Raw genomic sequence first — 20,849 nt, forward strand, 5'->3', positions numbered from 1 at the left:
AAATTCATTGGCGGCGGGTCGATGGACATCAAGGAAGAAGGAATCCCGTGATTTTCGGTCGGCCGCGTACGCGAGCGCGATCGGAAATGCGACCGACAAAAATTCAAATGGCAAAATCGAAACGCTGTCAGCGTATCAATGGCCCCGCAGAAACACGTTCCGCTGCTCCCCGTTTTTTACGTTTCACGGTGGAAATCGTGTGAACCGTTATCGTGCGTTCCTCGATGTAGACGGGTGGAGGAACGAGATCGCGACAATGCCGTCTACCCGCGCGTATTCCGATCGAACAGCTGACCCTTTGAATACTCTTTTAATCGTGGATGGAATTACAATTACGTGATTTCGCTGGAGCTCGACAAAGCGTTCCGAACAATGGCTAATAGACGTAACGCACTAAACTTTCACAGTCTACTAATCACTTTTAACTTTCAATTAATTTTACATACTATTTACATTCATTCCAGTAATGATCATTAAATGAATGAAATAATGAACATTCTTTTAATTCAATGTAGGCTCATTCTCTGCTGATTTTAACTTTAATTCATATTTTATCTAGACTCGAACTTAACCTACCTTTTATTCAAATTTAACCTCACTTAATTCTTTCGATGGGAATTAAAACTATTCATTGCCCTCTTTTATCACAATTCTATTATCCAAATATTCACAGTACAATTGATAGAAAATTTACTTTATCTATAGTTCATTCAAAGGACATTTCAAATGATTAACCCCTCGCCCTACAGTGACGAGTGAAACTCGTGCTGAAGACTTCCAGACTAATTTAAAACCCAATGTTGCTCATTACTCACGAATCAAAGCAAACTATTTTCTTATTATCAATGTATTATCTTCAAATTAAATTTCTACTTCAAGTAAAATGGAAAATTTTATTGTGTTTCTTCCAAATTGTCGATAGTAAAATGTTACACAAGCTTTATAGCGAAAGTAAATATCGTAATAAGTATCGTATCGTATAAGTAAATAGTATTAACTATTTGCACTCGGAAGGCGACTCTCAGTCAGCATATAATTTGCGGTAAAACAGTAAAATCTGATATTTAATGTTGAACTTTGTATAATATCTCGATACGTGGAATATTGGAATAAAATAGCTTCGTTCCTCAACGTATTTGTAATTTACCTTCGAGCTAGTTCCAAGGAATATCGTCTTCACCTCGTCAAAAAATGTTAAACATTTCTATTAAGAAACTTCCGAGTGCAAAGGGTTAATTTATTTTCCCGCGAGAAAGGTCACTTTATTTTTGTTAACGGTTCCAAAGACATTATCGAAGACTGTCCCGCCATTTCGATTTCCCATCCGGAAACGATAGTGCATAAACCTTCCTCGACGTTTGTCCGTGGAATTTATAACTTCGCGTTGCAACGCGATCGCCGTAAAAAAAAAGAAAAAAAGGAAAAGGGAGGGTCGCACTTTCCACGGAAGCGCTTCGGGAAAACAAACAAGCAACCGGTAAAAAACCGAAGGATTTGCCGCGGGAGGGTGAGGAACGCGAAAGTTTTTCGCGCGCGAACAATCATCGGGGACGAAAAGCGCGGACGTAAATAGAGGCTCGGTTGAATGGCGCGCGCGCGGCCGGTCTCGCGGGGCGGAACCGAAAAAAGGGGGATGTAAAAAAAAAAGGGGAAATATATAAAATACGGAAATTTGTCACGCGAACGTGAAACACCACCCGGTATTTGCGTTAATAACGAGCAATAACGCTAATGGTCGTGTCGGTGCTCGCTTAAAAAAAAGAGCGGATGGAAAAAAGTGGAAGGAAGTTTTTTCTGCTATCGAAACCGGGGGTGCTCGTTAATTGCCAGCGAGTCTGTGAACGGTGGTTTCAAAGGGAACGTGAATTTTCTTAAGGAAGTCTTGCCGGGGTATTTTTTATTTGCAAGATAAAACATGTATATTTATAATTTGAACGTGAATAGACTGTTGTAAATACAGGAGTCGAGATTTTCTGTATTTTAATGTTGTTTTTCGATGTGGTTGAGGTTGTTGGGTTGTTTTTTCAGAGGTTCTCTTTTGTAATTAATTTTTATGCTTATAGGTTATGGAGTTGCATTACGATACGTAAAAAGTATAGGTGTTCAGGGAGTTAGAGACGTTTGAGGGCTTCGAATCTGAACGCAATTACCCTAAAAACAAGCTATTTCCGCGGGCGTAACGATAATGAGCACCTACCCGTGGAGTGCGGCCATTTTTATTGTTATTAGCTTTCTGTGTCCCGTTATGCACCCTGGTGTGCAGTTGCTGTATATTTTCTGGTTCATTCTGGGGATTTTATTAACGAACACCTTGTATTTGGTGGGATATGTGGGTGGAGGATAGATAATGTGTCGTTTCAGGGGTACCTGGCTTCAGTAATTACGAAATTATTGATTCCGTACTTGCTTCCATACCATTTCTGAGTGGTATGTTCATCAAACTAGCTCAAACCATTCGTCAAACATATTAAAACAGTATCAAACAGTCTCAAACGATTAAAAACATTTCCTAATTGTATTGAACAATTTCATTCGCTGAATTCCATCATATAACACAGTTCCTTAAAATGAATTTGATAATTAATAAGTAAGAAGACTCTTTAGTATACACGTCGTCAAACCTTATCAAACCTCAGACTTACAATTTTAACAGTGTATAAGAAGAACTTCATATGGTTATTCAATACTATTTGTAAATATAAATGTTATTTTAAATAGTAAATATTTCACTGATAATATTCAAAAAATAATTAAAAAACAATTGATGAAATTAACATCACATTTCCTCCGAGAAAATAAATAAATGTTCAGAAAGATTCATGCCTCTGGCTGCGACGAGAAATATCTGGAAATGTGAATGGAATCGTGCCTCGCGTAAGAGGTCGGATTTACAGGGGCGGCAGAGGGATGAAGGGGTGAAAGAGGTCACTAATGCAGCTAGTGTCACGAATTCTAGCTTCCATCGAATATTCAATATCGCAAGGCTCTCTGCCAGATCGAATCGAAGATTTATTTTCGTGGGCGTAACGATCAATCGTCGGATTAAACAAATAAAGAACGCAGCACACATGTTCATATAAAAAAAAATAAGTAGTCAAACTGCGAACACCGTGCAAGCAACGAAACCAATGATCTCATTTAAATTAACAAACGAATCCGTCCCTTTCCAGATCGAAAACTGTAAAATTTAATAACTTTCCGACTATGTTTAACTTGTAAATGCAATAACTAAAAGAAAAGGAGAACTGCGAGCTTCGACATATAGGGTGTCCTACAAACGACGATTCAACGAAAGCAGAAGTATCTTCATTTTCTAAAGCAATTATTTATTCTCCTCTGAAGGAACACTCCTTCGCAATTTTCTTGGAAATTCTAATTTCATCCGGCAAATTTTAATTTGCAGACCTTTGAGATCTGTAACGTCTATATCGGCAGTCCCTTTGAAGCTGAAATAATATTCCCGCTGAGAAAATTCGAAGACAATTTTTTCCCCGGAGCAAATTACATTCGATCGCGATTATTGTGCTTTCGAATGCTCAACGGTTACTGGGGTTTAATTGATTAGTGTTCAATTAACACGTTGAATGCCATGGCGGTCACCTGTGATCCTTAATCGAATCGAATTACTATAGTTCGCTTAATTAAACGATGATTTTTTAAACTCTTTTCTATATTATAAATAATGATATCTAATATATGTTCAAGTAGATCAACGTGCAATAATAATGGTGCCGTTCAATCAAATGATTTAACTCACCACTTGATTTCATACAGTACAACTATAAAATTTGATATTTAATACTGTACTTCGTAAAATACATCGACTTGAGAAATATTGAAATAAAATAACTTTGTTCCTCAATGTACATGTGATTTCTCTTCGAGTTTTACAAAATGTCGTCTTTATCTCATCAGAAAATATCAAAATATTTTTAGTGAAGAACTTCCGAGTGCAAAGTGTTAATATTATATTTCTTTCATTTTGTGTATATTGGTGTGTGGTATCGTGTAGCGTTCAACGTGTTAAACAAATGGTTAATCCATAGAAACAGAATTCAACGGCGAAATCCACACGCCTCGCAGTCATTACAAATTCGTTTGGCCCATGAAAATTGAACAGCGAGTCTATTAGGTAATATCGACGTCGCACGGCACGTTTGTTCCGTTAACGGATTACTTGAACGCCAAGTTACGAGGCACTCTCGAAGAGATTTGTACTAATGACGTTCATTAAGTATTCACGGTGATTTTCGCTGAGCGCGCTGCGGTTAATCAGCGAAATTCGAACGATTCCCATAATTGCGCGTGGATTATAGAATTTTAAGAAGCTTTATGGAAAACAGTGGCCGGCACGCTTTATTATTCTCAATGGGCATCCCCAAAAACTTGCCGGATAATTGCGAGTACGCACACTCGACTAATTTAATCAATTATTGTTCCACGCGAGCGTTAAATAAACCTGTCGCGCTATTAAACAAACATTTTAGTTTATCGAATCGAAATCGGACGAGCCTCGTCTGCAGATATTAATTGCAATTTTCTATAAGTGCGCTGTTCTATAATTGCACTTTTAAATCCTTGTTCAAGGTACATTGTTATGTCTAATATTGAAGTAGTGGGCGGTCCTAGCTCCTAATGGGCGTAACTCGGTTTACCTGACCAGTAGCGAGGATGTGGGCGGGGCTCAGTGTGGCGTGAGCAGCCAACGCTCGCGCTATCCCCACCATTTTATCGATTAACTGACCTACGTCACTGTGCTATAGACCAGTACGCAACGAAGTACAATAAGACAGTACTAAACTGGCAACTAATAAGACTATAGCAGTATCGTAAGCAAGTCTCTATATACTTACGCTACCGGTACCAATTAATATAACCATACAAAAGAAATATTTCACTGTAATAATCACGTTCTTATAAATAATAAATCTCCATAAAAATTCAACTAAATAGCATAACATTCATATCGATTGTACAATCAATTTAGAAATATTTTCGTTAGGAAACTAGTATTTCCAACGAATTTCTGCGGTTCCCCATTGGCGATATAATGCATTATTTTTCAATTATTTCCCGGGTTCACGGCTAAAAGGATAACCGAGTATTTATCGAAAAGGTCGATGTAGTCGCGGCTGGTTCGATCCCAGCGTACCACCCGGAGGGGCGGGCGTACGAAATTTCGTGCTTGTATCGCACAACATTCGCAGTCGTGTACAGCAGCGAGCCGCGGGCTAATAATCGCGCACCGGCCTCCGCCGAACACCGGCGTCATTGTCATGCATTTTGCCGGGCGGAGTGGTCGAACGATTGCATTAATAATACCGGCCCACCCCCACACGTATATTTGTGCTGGTTAGCAGTTTCGTCATCGCGCCCGTGAATTGCCATTCAGCGACTGCGTTGGGGACCGTCCTGGCATTTCTTGCTGATGAGGGGATGTAAATCCCTCCACCTCACCCCCTCCCTCCCTCCCGTCCTGCGTGACGACGACTGTTTTCATTAATTCAGTTTGCGGGATGCTCAGGTTCATCGGAGGAGACCAGTTGGTCATTTCTAGTCAAATATTTTAACCCTTTGCGCTCGGAAGTCTTTAAATAGGAATATATATATATTCTTAAAATTATTAAACATATTGATATTATAAACAAAAGAACTAATGATTTAAAACGATTAATATATGAATCACCTATTATATAATCAATACTATAAAATATAACAACTCCACTAATTATTATTACTGTACTTAAATAAATCAATGATGTATTCGTTTCTTTTTCCATTTGGGAACTCTCAGACCTTGCTGAGACTTAACCTTGAGGTGATAGGTCACTGAGCAATGAATAGGTGTCTGAGAGATGAACAGAGCTTGATCTACCTTTAACTGAGATCTTAGTGGAATCTAATTTTGACTACACTCTGTGAGAAATTGATATCATTTATCATGTAGATTGTGCTGGGAATTGTACATCAGTATTTAACGAAGCTGTGAAATGATTTCCATCGAAACGTCAATTAGTGAAGTGATACGTTATCAGCAAACAATGACCGTACATAGTACAATAAACTGGACATCGATGAAATTGTACTGAAGTATATTTAAACAACAAATGTTCATTATGAGCTCGCAGCTGGACTTGATTATGTGTTTATGTCATCGTTTGATTGTAATTTACGTGGGCAAGGAATTTATCTGCCTCGAAAAATCTACATTCAGCGCGTGTAATTCGATTTTTTTCGTTCGGTACTCGCGGCTGTAAATATCGCGATGTTTGATCAAATCATGGGAAATATATTAATGCATTTGCTCTGTTAATTTTTGCCGGTGGCCTTGGTAACTTGACGTCGAAACAGGCGATGGTAGAACGTCTCGCGGCACGTGATGAAAATCGGCGTGACTGCGCCGTAATTTTTTAATTACTCCCGCGATAGAAAGAGGGAGAGGGAGAGGAAGAGAGAGAGAGTTAATTAACGAAATTTGTTTATCCGGGCTGCACGGCGAAATTTGAGACGGCAATGTAAAATATTTCTGCAATCTTGAGTGCTTTTAATTACGTTACTGTAAATAAAACGCTTAAAAACTGTTGCTTAAATAATATTTCGTTGAAGCTGCATTAACGAAACGCGAAAAACTGCTATTAAATACTGTGCACCGATTTACAACCTTTCACGAACTACTCGGTTGATATTAATTAAAGTAGCTTGAGTTAGCAGAGCATTTTAGTAACTCCATTTTTATACAACAATGTTCACAATCCATCAATAATTTTCATTTTCTCTCTTCATAATCATGAATGGTGTAAAAGAGAAATTATTTTCGTTGCATGCTTCGTTATAAGCTCGCTCGCGGTCCTGTACAGAGGCCTAGTATCGAGGTATCGGTCATTTTCATTGCTACGATATCAGAAATGATCCAATTTGTATATTTATGAGTTAGGTATGCTGACGAGATGGATTTTCTTTCTGTTGCAGATATTCACGCGGTTCGGCAAGGTCCTGAAAATCGTCACCTTCACCAAGAACAGTAAGTATACGGTCTCTGGCCCAGACCTTTCTAATACGGAGACAGTAGTCATGAAACTATCCTGTATAGACGCCACTCTCGCGAGCAGACATGCCACGGCACTTTAGTACTTCAGTGTGCTTGACGTGTACATTCCAGCCTGGCGACGTCGACGTCGACTGCGCGCAATTCGTGCCCGTCAGTACTTTCGGTATTGCGCTCGAGTGTTGCAAAGGGTGTCTCGAAAGCACCTGTTCTTAGGCTTCTATTTTTGAGCCGGAATAAAGGGCCACGGGAAACCTTTGGGCGGCGGCTGGTCGAATTTTTGACGGACACTGTTGTCGCTACGTGTCAAGCATTAGTTTCGGAATTGACAAACTTGATTGATGTCCGAGTACTGAGGAAATCAGTTAGGTAGCTAAATTAACACGTTGACTGCCACGATTCAAATTGCTTGAAGACAGTTATAAGAAAATTGCTATTGAATCAAAATATTCAGTAACAGAAGCTAGGTAACAGTTCAATATGAGCACTGTAATATTAAAACAGTAATAATTATTTCTAATACTATTTTCCTGTATTATAAAGGAATAAATCTTACTATAACGAAACCCTCGAAATTCTCGTGGCATTCAGTGCGTTAAATCTGAATCACGTTGTAGCGATGAGATGAAATGAAATATTTTGTTAAACTTTTGGATGTTAGTTCTGAGTTATTTTTGAGCATAGATTGATAGATTCTCGTGGTAGATCGAGTATCGTAGATTCTCAACAGCATTTGTCTTAATGTTATAGTTTGATAAAAAGAAATTCAACAATTTCCTCCTGTGTTTTTCATTTTCTATACGTAGCGCTGTGGCGTGTAGCATACACCGGAAGCCGGTAGAATCATCAAAGCAGTGGGACAATATACAAGCGGCAATTGTTTCGGGAAGTTCAAAGAAAGACGTTCAATTAAACCGACAGCTGCGCGAACAAAAGGACCAGCAGATTTTCAAAGAACAGCCAGACAAATAGTCGTTGATTGGCGAAATCAGAGAGGCATAGGTCCCAAATTGAAGCCAAGGCGCGCTCGCAGCGTCCAATTAAAGTTTCATTCGGTCAAGTGGCTGCTCGCCCATTCGATCTTCATATCCTTTTTCAACCTTTTCGCCGTGCGCCTGCCGATTCGATACCGTGCAATCTTGGCTTTTATTTTCGATATTGCTCACACAGCCTGCATTGCCTTGCAACCTGAATTTCGATCGACCTACTTTATTTATAATACAGAAACGTTTTCATATAATCATCGTTTCATTGAGTGAACTATAGTAATTCGATTTGGTCTGGGGTCACCGGTGACCCCCATGACAGTCAACGTGTTAAAATTATAATCACTCTTCAACATTATTTTTCATTTTAGAAACCACTTATGAAGACAATCAAATTTTCCCTTACTGAAATTCTTTTTTGGAGATGTACATTTCTATAAATCCTCGGTTCAGTTATTACCATTGTTCTATTTTCCAAGAATAGCACTAAACCCAAGAAAGAATCTTAAATTATAATCGACCAGTTTCCCCGCAAAAGGCTCTCAAAGTTTCGACCAATGAAGCTCGACGCGTTCTGTGGGCGGGGCAAGTTGGCCGGCCCACCTGTCACGTGCCGCGCATATGACCGCCCGCCCAAGCGCCGCGTTAGTGTGCGTTTAACGTGGCGCGTTCCAGTTCGAAAAACATTTCACGAGGCAACACGTTTCTAAATTTTTATTTCACATTCCCGCGTGTTTCGTCCTCTTAGAAAATTCCCTCGTTACACAGCGAAGCTCTTCGCTTTAGTATGCACGGGTTGCAACGCGAAGAGAGATATTGTTGCGGAATCTTTTCGGCACGCGATTCCACGCGAGTAATTACCGGAGGAATTTTCATTGCGGATAAATCGTCCGCGTAAAATTGTGTTGAACGCTGACAGTACGGGGGAAATAAAAATGTGGAAAAACAGGGGAATAAAAAGGAGCAAGGAATCGACTCCGATCCGCCGTGAGCGTTTTCCATTGTGTTTATCAAAGATATCTCGGGGAGGAATTTCAATTTAAGAGGCGCAACGATTCTGTTCCTCTCTCGTTCCCTCTTTATCTCAATGTTGTACGCTCGTGCCTCAAATTAAAAACACACGCACAACTCCGGTTTCGTTCTGTTTTGTTTTCTTTTTTTTCTTCCGCTCTCTCGGCTTTCTCTCTTTCCCTCTGTATGCGAAATGCGCGGTGGCCCCGGGGCCACCGGAGATTTGTATTTTTCATTTCATTTCATTTCATTTGGAACGCGCTGCTGAAGCGGATTCGCGCTCCGAGCGGCCGGCCCCGCCCACGCGCTCCGCGTTTCCGTCTTTGATCCGAAATTTGAAGAACGCGGTACAAGGTTGCTCGGGCGTTGTTCAATTCGCTGGGAAGGTACGCGCGTAGTTCTGATTTAATTTTATTTTCCGTCTCTTTGTTGCGTTTCGCTGGAATCTCGGAGACTTCGAAATTTTTGGGAATTTTCGAATTTCGCGCTGGGAGCCGTGCGATAGCAACATTATGCATTGTTCGTTTCATTTTCCCTTTGATTTCAAGCTTGTATATTATTTACGAAGCGCGTGTGCACTATTTTGTTACTCGATCGTCGCCGCGTCTGCTGAGAGTCTGAGAGTGGGGTCTGAGACACTTTGTCACATATTCTGCAAAATGTGACAATTTGTGGAGCACCAGTTTTCAATTATAACTATACTGTGCAGCCATGTATAAAAAACTTCGTTAATTTCAATCTACGTAAAGAACCCTTTTAACGCTGGATTCGCGGATATTTATTGTACAGTTTATTCATTTTATATATAAAAATGTATCATTAGGAACCATAATCACGTAATTGAATCAATGAAAATCCTAAACATTCACCAAATAAAGTTCGGAAAATTCAATATGAGTCAAATTGTTCCGTAAATCTAGTGTTAATAATTTACAAAAAATTAAAAAACAGATTTCTCATTACAAATTCATAAACTTTACATTAACAACTGTTGTAAAACATTGAATAATCGAATTACAATCATTGCTCCAATTCTCATCATCCAAAAACCGCTGAAAAGACTCCAAAAATCATTCTCCAGTAGTATAACCCATTTCCAACTAGTCAGGCACGAAAGGTAATCAGTAAAAAATCACTTCCACATCGAGTATGTTATTACCCGTATGTACGAACGAGTCCAATCGTCTCGATAATAGAAATAAAATCCGAAAAAAGCCCTCGAACCATCCGTTCGTTCGAAAACCGGAAAGTAGGGGGGGGGGGTCTAATGGAATCGTCGTCGACCGATTTTCATTTCGGCGCTCGCGCGCGCGCCCCCCCTCCGGGGAATATTTACGACGTTAATGTCAAATTTCATCTGCATAAAAACACCGAGCGACATTTTATTGCTGATATAATGCGACAACCGGTATTATATATGGAGCTGTTCCCTGTTTTTCTCTTTTTCTTTTTTCTCTCGTTTCCTCGATGTTTCGCGACCGGGCCGGCAACGTTATTCAATTCCCATCGTTATTTGATCGCGAGCGCCGAACGCGACCGGCGATAATAAAAATTCTCCGCGAATCCAGAAGTGTCCAGTGTCACAACGTATTACCGCAAATCCCGCGTTCGCCCTTTATTCCTGTTTAATTTCCGTTTTATTTAATATCCAACGTTGACGAACGCGGCTCCGCCCCTCTGTGAAATTGCGCGCAGTTTTTGGAAATGAAACGGCAATATCCCTTGCAGCTATGATACTATTTGTTCTTTCATTCCCCCCCCCCCCGTTTTTTTCTTTTTTTTTACGGAACACTGAGGGACGAACGTCATTCCGACCTCTCTTTCCGCATAATCCCTGTGACCAGCGGTTTTATATTTAGTTATACGGCCATTGGACACTGTAGGCGATCTATTGACATTCCCGATTCGTTTATAGTGTTTTGCGAACTGTTTTTTTTATAGATCTAACACGGAACTCGCGTGGAACATGTATGGCGTGTCGAAACGGGAGCTAAATTGTCGAGATTTAGTGGTTTTTTTTTTTTTAGTAATCTACGGTTGCCTTCGGTTTCATTCGGGATTGATAGAATATTTTTGAATTTAGTCGTGTATAGGTATGTGTTAGTACTTTGAACTAGTATAAATTCATTTGAACCGCCAGCAGTAGGCTTTTTGATCATTTTGTAATCCGTTTGTGGTATAAAATTGCAAGATCAGTTGGAATTATGATTCATATTTTGAAAATTATTGCTTTTAGATAGATATTATTTTACATAACCTATACCCAGCGCAACATAACCTAACACAGGTGAACCTAACCCATAACTTGTTCCATTCGAAATCTAATTTAGACGAATATCTTCGCAGATCAATATTTGAAGTATCTTCCTTAAGTTATATCTTAATTGAGCTTAAATTCAGCTATAATTATTAATTAAGTCGAACCACAAACGATAAAAAGTAACATATACATTTTCCCACATGAAAATTCGAAATGAATATTCAAGCATGCATCATCCACCGAATTTTGCATTCAGTTTCGTTTCAGTTGTGATGCCCGAATTAAGATCATAATAATTTCACAATTCATCAGGCGTATAATGGAGGCGGTGCTAAAAAGGGTTCTTTTAATTAATTCAATTTCGTTTGTTCTTTGTTCCAGGTACTTTCCAAGCGCTAATACAATACGCGGACATGGTGTCTGCGCAAACTGCTAAACTCGTGAGTATCCAGTTTTTCCCATTTTTCTCGTTTCCCTGGAAAATTCTTCGCTTCCCGCGCCACGGCGCCGCGCGGTAAGGGTCCCTGCCCTTTAGTATCGTTACACTGACGTCCCCGAACAGCCGGATCGGAATTTTTCGTGGTACATTTCGAGTAACACCCCGCCATCCATTAAAAGCTCCAGCTGTTACGACGGGAATAATGCAAATTTTAATTCGTCCCCGGTATATCCCGCGGAACCGGCCGTGTTTTTATTAACGGCGAAGGATACTCCGTTGCTCCCGGGCCCGGTGAATTATTAGTAAGTGCACGGTAACAAAGTGGATCAATGAATATCCGGCGATCCCGCGAGTAAGCTTTTATTCGGGATAATACTTTTAAATGAGTTATTTAAAAATACTCTGTGTATACATTAATGAGCTGGAGCAGCGGCGTTCCAAAATTCTGATGCAGTGAATTAAGTAATGAATTCGTTGAAGGAAATATTCATGTTCACTGGCTGGCCGGATTAATTAAAGGTATTATACATACAGCGATTTTTGAAGTATATTTTATGGAATCCAGTATTGAGGAACATGTATTTGGGAATTATTTCTAGTGGCGGTTTTGCCGAGTGAATAGATGGATTAATAAGGAATGGAGTGATTCTGGGGTTTATCGTAATAAACACGATGCCTTGTACATTTAAACAACTCGTGGAAAATTAAAATCAGGATTACTAACTTTCGTGACTTGAAATTCAAATTTTTTAATTTCTTATACAAATTCACATCTTGGAATTTCTAAAATTTTGCCTTTAAACTCACATCGTCAGATTTCTAAATTTTCTCATTCAAATTCACATCTTCAAATTTCTAAATTCTCTCCTTCAAATTCACATCCTCAAACATCCGAACCTCCCTATACAATTTCAAACTTCCAAATTCCAACTTTCGCGTCGGAACTTCCAAATTCAAATTCAAATTTCCGCGTTCGAAAAGTCTGAAGCTCGCTAACCTCTTCCTACCGATACGACTCGAAATCATCGACGCGCAACGCATTTCACAAGGTCCACAGCGGAAAAGCCGCAGAGAAAGCCACGATAAGCCCGAAGTACCGTGGATTAGCCGCACGCGTGTCCAATTTCGCTAACGAATAACACGCGGGGAGTATGATAAATAAAACAGAGCGCGCGCGCAAGTGCACACATGCGCGTGTACATATCATAAATCAACTTATTTTAATCTGGCCCGTAAGCCGACTTCGTTAAAACTTTTCCCGCTGGGAGAACTTCTGCAGGGATGCGGCTTGAACGTCGCGCTCGTTAATTACCCGAAATTGTGATCGCTGGAATAAAAAGTTCGACCTAATGATATATACGTATATACATATATATAAAACGCACAGTCCTCCGTTGCACATGAAAAATTCTCATCGAACACGACGATCGTGTTTCCCTCGAAATTAATTAACCCTTTGACGTCGCGTCGTGGTTTTCGGCTGCAACTTTCGACGCCTGCGCTGGGGGCAGCGCGGTTAACGCCGCGAATAAGCTGTGTCGCCGTTAATACCGGCTGTAAGGAACGAGACTGGCTGCTACGGGGAACTAGTTGCCCGTGTTTGCCCGATTTAACAGGAAACTGTGGCGGAGCACGCTGATTTATGGCGTATACGGCTTCTAGACGCGTTTTAGGAGGCTACCTCGTTATAAGCTATTGGGACGGAGAGCTGAGTGGCTTATAACGAGGGAGGGGTGTTAGTCTGTTGTTAAATTGGTGTCTGCAATGGGAAATGTTTATTACTCTTTGATTTGGTTGATGATTAAGGGGAGGATATTGTATTTAATGTTTTCATGGAATTCATAAGTTAATTGTTGATTGATTTGTTATACAAAGAATGTAATGGTGAAATTTATAGAATTCATAAAGTTTGATCGTTTCTGTGTTACAAGCGCTATTAATATTGATAGTTTTATAAATGTTATCGTTTATCAGATTGTTGTAATTAGTTATGAATAATTATTAACTTCAAAAATCATAAAAATAACCCTAATAAAAATCATTTAGTAAGTTCCTTTGTTCTTCTGACATCGCACTGAAACATTAATATCCAGAAATTGGAATTGCTTCATTTCTGTAAATTCCAGAAAACATTAACACCGGGCAACTTCCACTCTCTCATATTTCCAGCATAAAGAAACATTAACTAAGCTAAAATCTTCGTCACTAAATCATTTTTCTCCTGGACATTTCCCATTCTCGTTTATGCTTCAATGCCAGAAACATTCCGCTTCAAAGGAAAGAACGGAAATTGAATTTGTACAACAAGACGATCGTTTTTCGGCCACGTTTGCTATTTCCCCGCAGCTCGAGCTCCGAATTATGCCAACCAAACACTGGAACGAAGTCGATCGTACACGATACAGGGACCGGTTCCTAAATTGCTACCACGGCCGAAAATCATAGCGATTAAACGTCAATATCGGGCAATCACGGGTACAAAAGCCGGCCTCGACGATATTGGCCGAATTAAACGAGCGTGTACATCGGAACCCGATAAAATGAAGGCGCCCGGTACCCGGCGAGCGTTTATTAATCACCGAAGAGAGAAAAATTAACTTAACCCCGTTCCTAGTGCTGCGAAGAATTTTCAGAGAATCAGATGCTGCGGAAAATATTTCTGTAATTAGCGTCGGCGCGGAGGCACGCGAAAAATCGACGAAGGAAGTATGCACGACGGGCGAAAATGGCGTTAACTAGCATCGAGAGGAGCTTCGATATTAACAGTGATTATATACTCGAAGATAAAGTCCATAAAAAACACCATTTACAAGAAGTAATAATTAATATTGACTTTTTTTCAGTTCAGATGAAATTGCTTAATATTATTTACATTGAAACTTTGAAGGATTTTGGCAGATTATAATGTAATAGGTGATTAAATAAGAAATGAATTGTTTTTTATAACTTTGAATGTGATTTTGTTAATAATTTTGTTTACGTTGCAAAATTGGAAGTATTTTTAGTCAATTTTCTTGCAGCAGGTTAGAAGTGAATAAAGTATACAGAAGAAAGTTTTTGTCTACAAGGCTTTGTTTCTGAGAAAATTAAGTTTGAAGCGTTTACAAGCAATGATAGTCACTGGTAGCATTACAGTGGCTCTCAACGTCAGGAGAATTTTCCTCGCGAACGAGCCTCCGTACATAAAAACTTCGTTGCATAATGTTGACCCATTTCGTTATGAAAAAAAGCTTCTCTTAATGGCATCTTGTCGCTCTTTCGTTAATTTAATTAAAAACACTGTCCCTCGTCGTGTTTATTCAAAGAGCTTTCTTAAACGATTTAAATTTCACGTTCCCTGGACACCAGTGGAAACCCGGCTTTCCTAAAAATTGTATTTACCTTCAGCAAGGAACTTAAAAGCACTCCGTATTTTCTCCATTCTCCCTTCTTCTGCTTTTCGATTTTCGCATTTGTTTTTTCACCGGTGATCCTCTTAGACGAAACTTCCATTCGATCAAATTTTACCGATTTCCATAAAGGAATCAAAGAAAAATGTTGTCCCGTATTGTTTTACATTTCCAACGAAATTATGCATTTTGTTTTCACGGTTTCCATCTCTAGAATGAATCTAAATTCAATTATAGTGTCACAGAATTGTTCAGTGTGACATTTTTTTACCATTTAATTTTAGATCGTTAATCACATCTATCACTTATGTAGCTCAATTTGTACTTTTTAATAGTCTGTGTTATTTATATTTTTTTCTATCATTAATTTGGAAAAGAATTGCTAAATTTTTTGTTCTTCTTCTTGTTATAATTCTGATGTGATAATGTTACTAATTTAATATGAAAATATACAGCTTCTAGTAACAAATGGAATATATATTTTTGTTGTTGAGGCTCATTTGTAGTGGTAGTATTCAAAATTCTTAACATTCTTATTATAATTATTGTTATTATTATTTTCTTCTTATTATTACAATTATCGTTATTTTCGTCTTATTTTCTTAATATTACTATTATTATTACTATTATTATTATTTTATTATCCTTATTTTCTTCTTGTTATATTATTTTATTATTGTTTTCTTCTTATTATGATTTTATTATCATTATAATAAGAATACAGCTTATCATCAAAACGAGAATGAAAAGGGTTCGACGAAAATATTCGTTCGATTGAATTTCAAGGGGCCGAGGCACTCAAAAATGGATAAGAAGATTGTTGCACACGTGTTTTAATGACACATTCGGATTTCCCTGCGTTCCGTGTTCAACGAACGCCCACGGGATTCGCGGCCGAGTAAATTTTACAAGCAACCCCCGATTATTTGCGTTCCCCTTTGTAAAGCCTCTATCGACTTCGTTTCCATTATAATTCCCAGATGTAATTGCCTGCCGTGGAATCCGCAGCTCCGACGCTTTGAATTAATATTTACGGATCGCGCGTTAAAAAAGGCGCCGGGTAAACTCAAACAATTGCAATTACAACTCGATCGCCGCCGGGAAATGTTCACTTGGAACGATTGCAGTGATTTTTCACTCCGACGCTGGAAATTTGATTCGCGGTCGGCTGAGCGGCCTTGAATCTTCCATTTTTCTTTCCATCACACTGCTAAAAAGCTATCCAATATTTTATTACAAATAGATATTCCACATTTTAATTTTATATTCGAGTTTATTCGAATCTTTTAGAAATATTCTCTTGTGTTTCTCATAATACGCATCAGGCGCAACTGGAATTGTGGTTTTGGTAGAAAAGAGGTTATGTCCTTTGTACAAATATATTTATTGACTATAGTTTAAGGAAAAGACAAGCTTGAAGATTTGTTACACGATTTAGATTGGAATAGAAGCTTCCACCTTCAATCTTCATAAACATTTCCAATTTATAAGTTCTAATATAGATTACTAAATACTAAACCTAACCTCAAATTACATTTATTCTTATCACTTACTCTTTTCCATGAAAAAATGAAAAGGAAAATTTCCCAAATTGATACATTACACGAAGTATAATATTAAATATGAAATTTTAGAGTTTCGCTGTATGAAATCAAGGGATGAGCGAGAGTCACCTCTCGAGTGCAAAGGGTTAAACTGTGTTTAACACAGGGATACGTGAAACATCGAAATAAAACAGTTCTCCAATTTATACGCTATTTCCCGTCAAGTTAAGTTTGACAAAGTGTCGTCTGCGTCTCATTAGAAGATGACGAGTATCTCCGGTGAAACACTATTAAAGTACAAAGGGTTAATAAACACGCGTGCGCGATCCCGAAGCGTTTCGTCCTCGGGTTTCCCGGGTGAAAAGGGGAGACGAGCAAGGCGGAAGATATGAAATAACGCGCGCCGTACGTTTCGCGTTCCCGAAAAACAGCGGGGAAAAAGGATAAAAAGACAAAAACGGTAAAAAATGAATGAAAAAGAACGATTCGGCCGGTTCTTGCGCGCCGGCGCGGAACCCGTCCGCTTTGTGGCCGTGTTCCCCGTGACTTCCGCTAAATTGCGAAATCGCGTTCGCCGGTCCGCCGGCGAAACGAGCCGACAAAGGCTTTTTTCTGCGCGGAGCCGCCGATTGCTCGCAGGACGATCGGCCACTGGCCAGCCCTCGGATTTTGTTAACGCTACGGTTCTCGGTTTGTCTGCGAATTTTGAATATTGTTGGGAAAGGATACTTCTGATGATCGTTTTGTCATAGTATCGATGAATTTTGGAACATTGATGGGGAGAAGAATTGATAAATTGAAAAGAAAATGAATGAACAGTGTTTGCAAGAGTGTCCGCGGCGAGAGTATCGGTTATTTCGAACTTCGACGTCGCGATTCACGCTCGGACCCTACGACGTTTTACAGTGATAGGGTTAGTATGGGCGTTGAACTGGAACGAAAAATATAATTTCACAAAAAAACATCTAAAGCTCAGTGCTTTTCGTGACATTCGTTAGGGTAAACTATTTTCCATTATAATTCTGCTTCGATTACATTCTTGGAATTTTGAATTTGATAAAAAGACAAACTGATGGTAGAAAAGACCTGGAGAATTTATACTGGTGTGTTTTTCGAGAGTTTAGACGCTTGAGAGTAGAGTACATTGTAAATATTAAAGAAACATCGAGGTTTTAATTAATTTCCTTAGAATTTGTGCGACTTTCTTGGAGAATTCGTGAGAAATTTCCTTATTATGTTGAATCTTGTTATTGAGAATGTTTACAAGAGTCGTAGAATAGAAATTGAGTATTTTCTTCCATTTTAGATTCTCCAGCATTATAGTAGCTTGAACATTAAAATCTCTGCCACCCCTTAAAGAAATGCAAATTTTTCTTCCCCGTAAATTCCTTAGAGAACAATAAGACACAGCGAAAACAATGTTCAACAAAAACTACATCATTCCTTCGCATATACAGAACTGCCAAATAAAATTCGTCAAAAAGTTCTATCTTCTCAGAACACCCCCACCAACCCTTCAATACTATTGTCCGAAAACTAGAATACTACTTCGACGATTGTTATATAGAAACACATTACACAATAATATATAAAACATATTATATTTATTAATTACATATCCACAAAAAGAGGGTTTAATCAGAACTATCATATTCAATTACTACAAACAAGTCTACAAACCTCATCCAACGCCGTTCCGCCGCCAAAAAAAAAGTTCTGTCGAATCAGTAGCCTCGCCGTTTAACCTCCCCCATAGATCCATCAGTGGGACAAGCGTTGCGGATGGATCGGGGGTGTTCGTCGAAAAGGAAAAACGGATTTTCGCTCGGTTTGAGGTGGAATGGCGGATGCGTGGTAAACAATCGATGCAGGAAGAGCACAGGGAGTCTCTCTCGCTCTCCCCGAGCGCGGTAATCGAATTTCTTCGGTCGTTCGTCCGCTCCCGAACGAGTTCTCCGCGCTCCAGGCGAATTCGATTACACCAGGAAAATTCGAATCCGCGCCGCGTTTTATTAGCCGGCCGCGCCGCTAGACGGCGGCGAAAATTCGCGAAATTTCTCGGTAGCCGGAAATCACGTTTCGCTGCGAAAGGGTTGGAACTGCGGGGGTTGAAAGGGCGGGGAGGCGGAGGAGTGTCGCTTTGGCCTGGAACTTTTGATTCGATATCCTCTCGACGTTCACCTGCCGAAACCGATTTCCATAAAGATCCTCGATGAGCCGAGTCGATTACGCTTTCAACGCTGCGAAATCGATCCAGATCTGCAGCGGGGCTCGCTGAGGAACATTTTGTTGGTATTTCGACAACCGGCGCTTTGAATTGAACTTGATGGCTTTGTGGGTTGACGGGAATGGTTCGAGGAACGGGTTCGCGTGGTTTTGAATCGTTGAGCAACGAGTGCGTTTTAAACTGATGGGGACGTTGGTTTGTGGAATCGTTTGGAATTCGGTGAATATTAGGGTCTTGGGGGTTTTGCATAATTATTGGAGCATTGGGATGCTTATTTGATATTATTGTTGACGGGTTTGTAGTATTCTTGGTGTAATGGAGAAGTTTGAGTGTAGTAGAAGCTCGAGGAAACGGCAGTGTGACTCAAGTAATGGAAAATCTCGAATATATTGCTATGTAATAAGTCGCGAACAAATGAGTTAATTAGTCAAACAGGAGAGCACGAAGTTTCCTTTCTTCCTATTCAGCAATCGATACAGAATCTAACTTCATCGAAGGTTTTGTACATTTCGAAGAATCTTCGTGCGCGATGGGTTAAATAGATATTCAGCGAATCAAATTCATTTTCCCAAATACTGCGGTAATTAGCAGTTGCGTAGCTAAGTGTCTTTATATAAAAATAAGAGTCTCGTTGACAGTATGCAATGTTAACGCGTTAAACCGTGTCGGTGACTGGTGACTGATGCTTCTGAATAACTAGAAAACAATCGTAACAGACAAGATAATCGATGTAAAATGAAAATGTTTAATAACGTAACTAAGTTGATAACAGTGTAATGCAAACATTGTAACGCCAAGTAATTAATAATTGTTCCTCTTCTTTGCTACAAAAGAAAAACTACGGGAAAACGCTTAAGATTTTCGTGGCGCTTAACGTGTTAACACATTGTTGACCGGTCACAAGTTAACTTGTCTTTGCACTTGTTTTAGCTATTTCAATTTTTCAAACACAGGACAATGTAGAACATTGCAACAACAAAATATTCAAAATTATATTTCAATTCACTATGTGTAAATAAAGTATATTGAAGTTTATTTGGATTGTCTCACTTTCATATTTAATTACGAAATAACAACCGATTACATAAGATAGCTTCTGCATGGAATTGCCGATCAACAATGTGTTAACCAATGAATCGTGATCGTCCTGCGCCGATGAACCGCTGAAAACGTACGAAACTGTTCCCCGAACCGGCGATATTAAAATAATTCCGCATTCGGAGGCAACCGGAAACAAGTTTCTTCTCGCAGACCGTTGCGCGTTCTTTGTGGCAAAGCGCGGCCGTATCGTTCCCAACGAAAACGAAGAAAAATACGGTCGGACGTTGCGCTCGCGGATCGCGGCCGGGCCGCGAGCAACAGATTTTTAATGAATTCCCGTGCACGCGAATTCTCCTACGGCGTAATCAGTTTAAAATTATTTCGGTTATCCGCCGTTTCCCCCGCGTAAGCAATTAGTTAACCGGACGGCCGGTTTTCTGCAAAGCGAACGTTAACAATTTACAACGGGCAACGCTGGCGAATTCTTTCGGTCGAAATTAACGGGAATTAATAAACAGCCGGGCGAACGACGGGGGACGGAGGGGACATTTCGCATGAAAGTTCCCGGAAAAGTCGGATTAAATTTCGGAATCGAATAAAGGAACTTTGCGGGACGTTCCAAGGCAACGCGGGCCGCCGTTGTGTATTCATTTAAATTTCATTTGGACGTTTCTGGTCGCGAAAATACCACGCTCGCAATCAACGGGCGAAACATTTTTCGTGCTTTTGAGCGGCAAGTCTGTATGGCAATAACTTCTTGTTACGTGGAACGTTATTTCGTAGTAGGACGACGATGTTGTTGTTTGATTAGCTTGATTGTTTGGTGTTTGATCATTCTGTGAAGTTAAGTGTCGGCTGCAACGATTGTAACGGGTTAAAGCTTGGAATGATACTGATTCTTTCAACG

General features: G+C 39.6%; 1 protein-coding gene across 11 annotated transcripts in view; it reads left to right on the top strand.

Moving 5' to 3' along the window:
- Positions 1-20,849, top strand: part of heph (polypyrimidine tract-binding protein 1 heph) — a 517,180-nt gene that overhangs the window by 482,902 nt on the left and 13,429 nt on the right. For all 11 annotated transcript variants that reach the window (XM_076365032.1, XM_076365037.1, XM_076365030.1 and 8 more), the window contains 2 exons: positions 6,970-7,021; positions 11,684-11,742. In XM_076365032.1, the coding sequence (XP_076221147.1) occupies positions 6,970-7,021; positions 11,684-11,742 (111 nt within the window). The remainder of the gene's footprint in view (positions 1-6,969; positions 7,022-11,683; positions 11,743-20,849) is intronic.

This window comes from Nomia melanderi, chromosome 2 (genome assembly GCF_051020985.1).
Source record: "Nomia melanderi isolate GNS246 chromosome 2, iyNomMela1, whole genome shotgun sequence".
NCBI lineage: Eukaryota > Metazoa > Arthropoda > Insecta > Hymenoptera > Halictidae > Nomia > Nomia melanderi.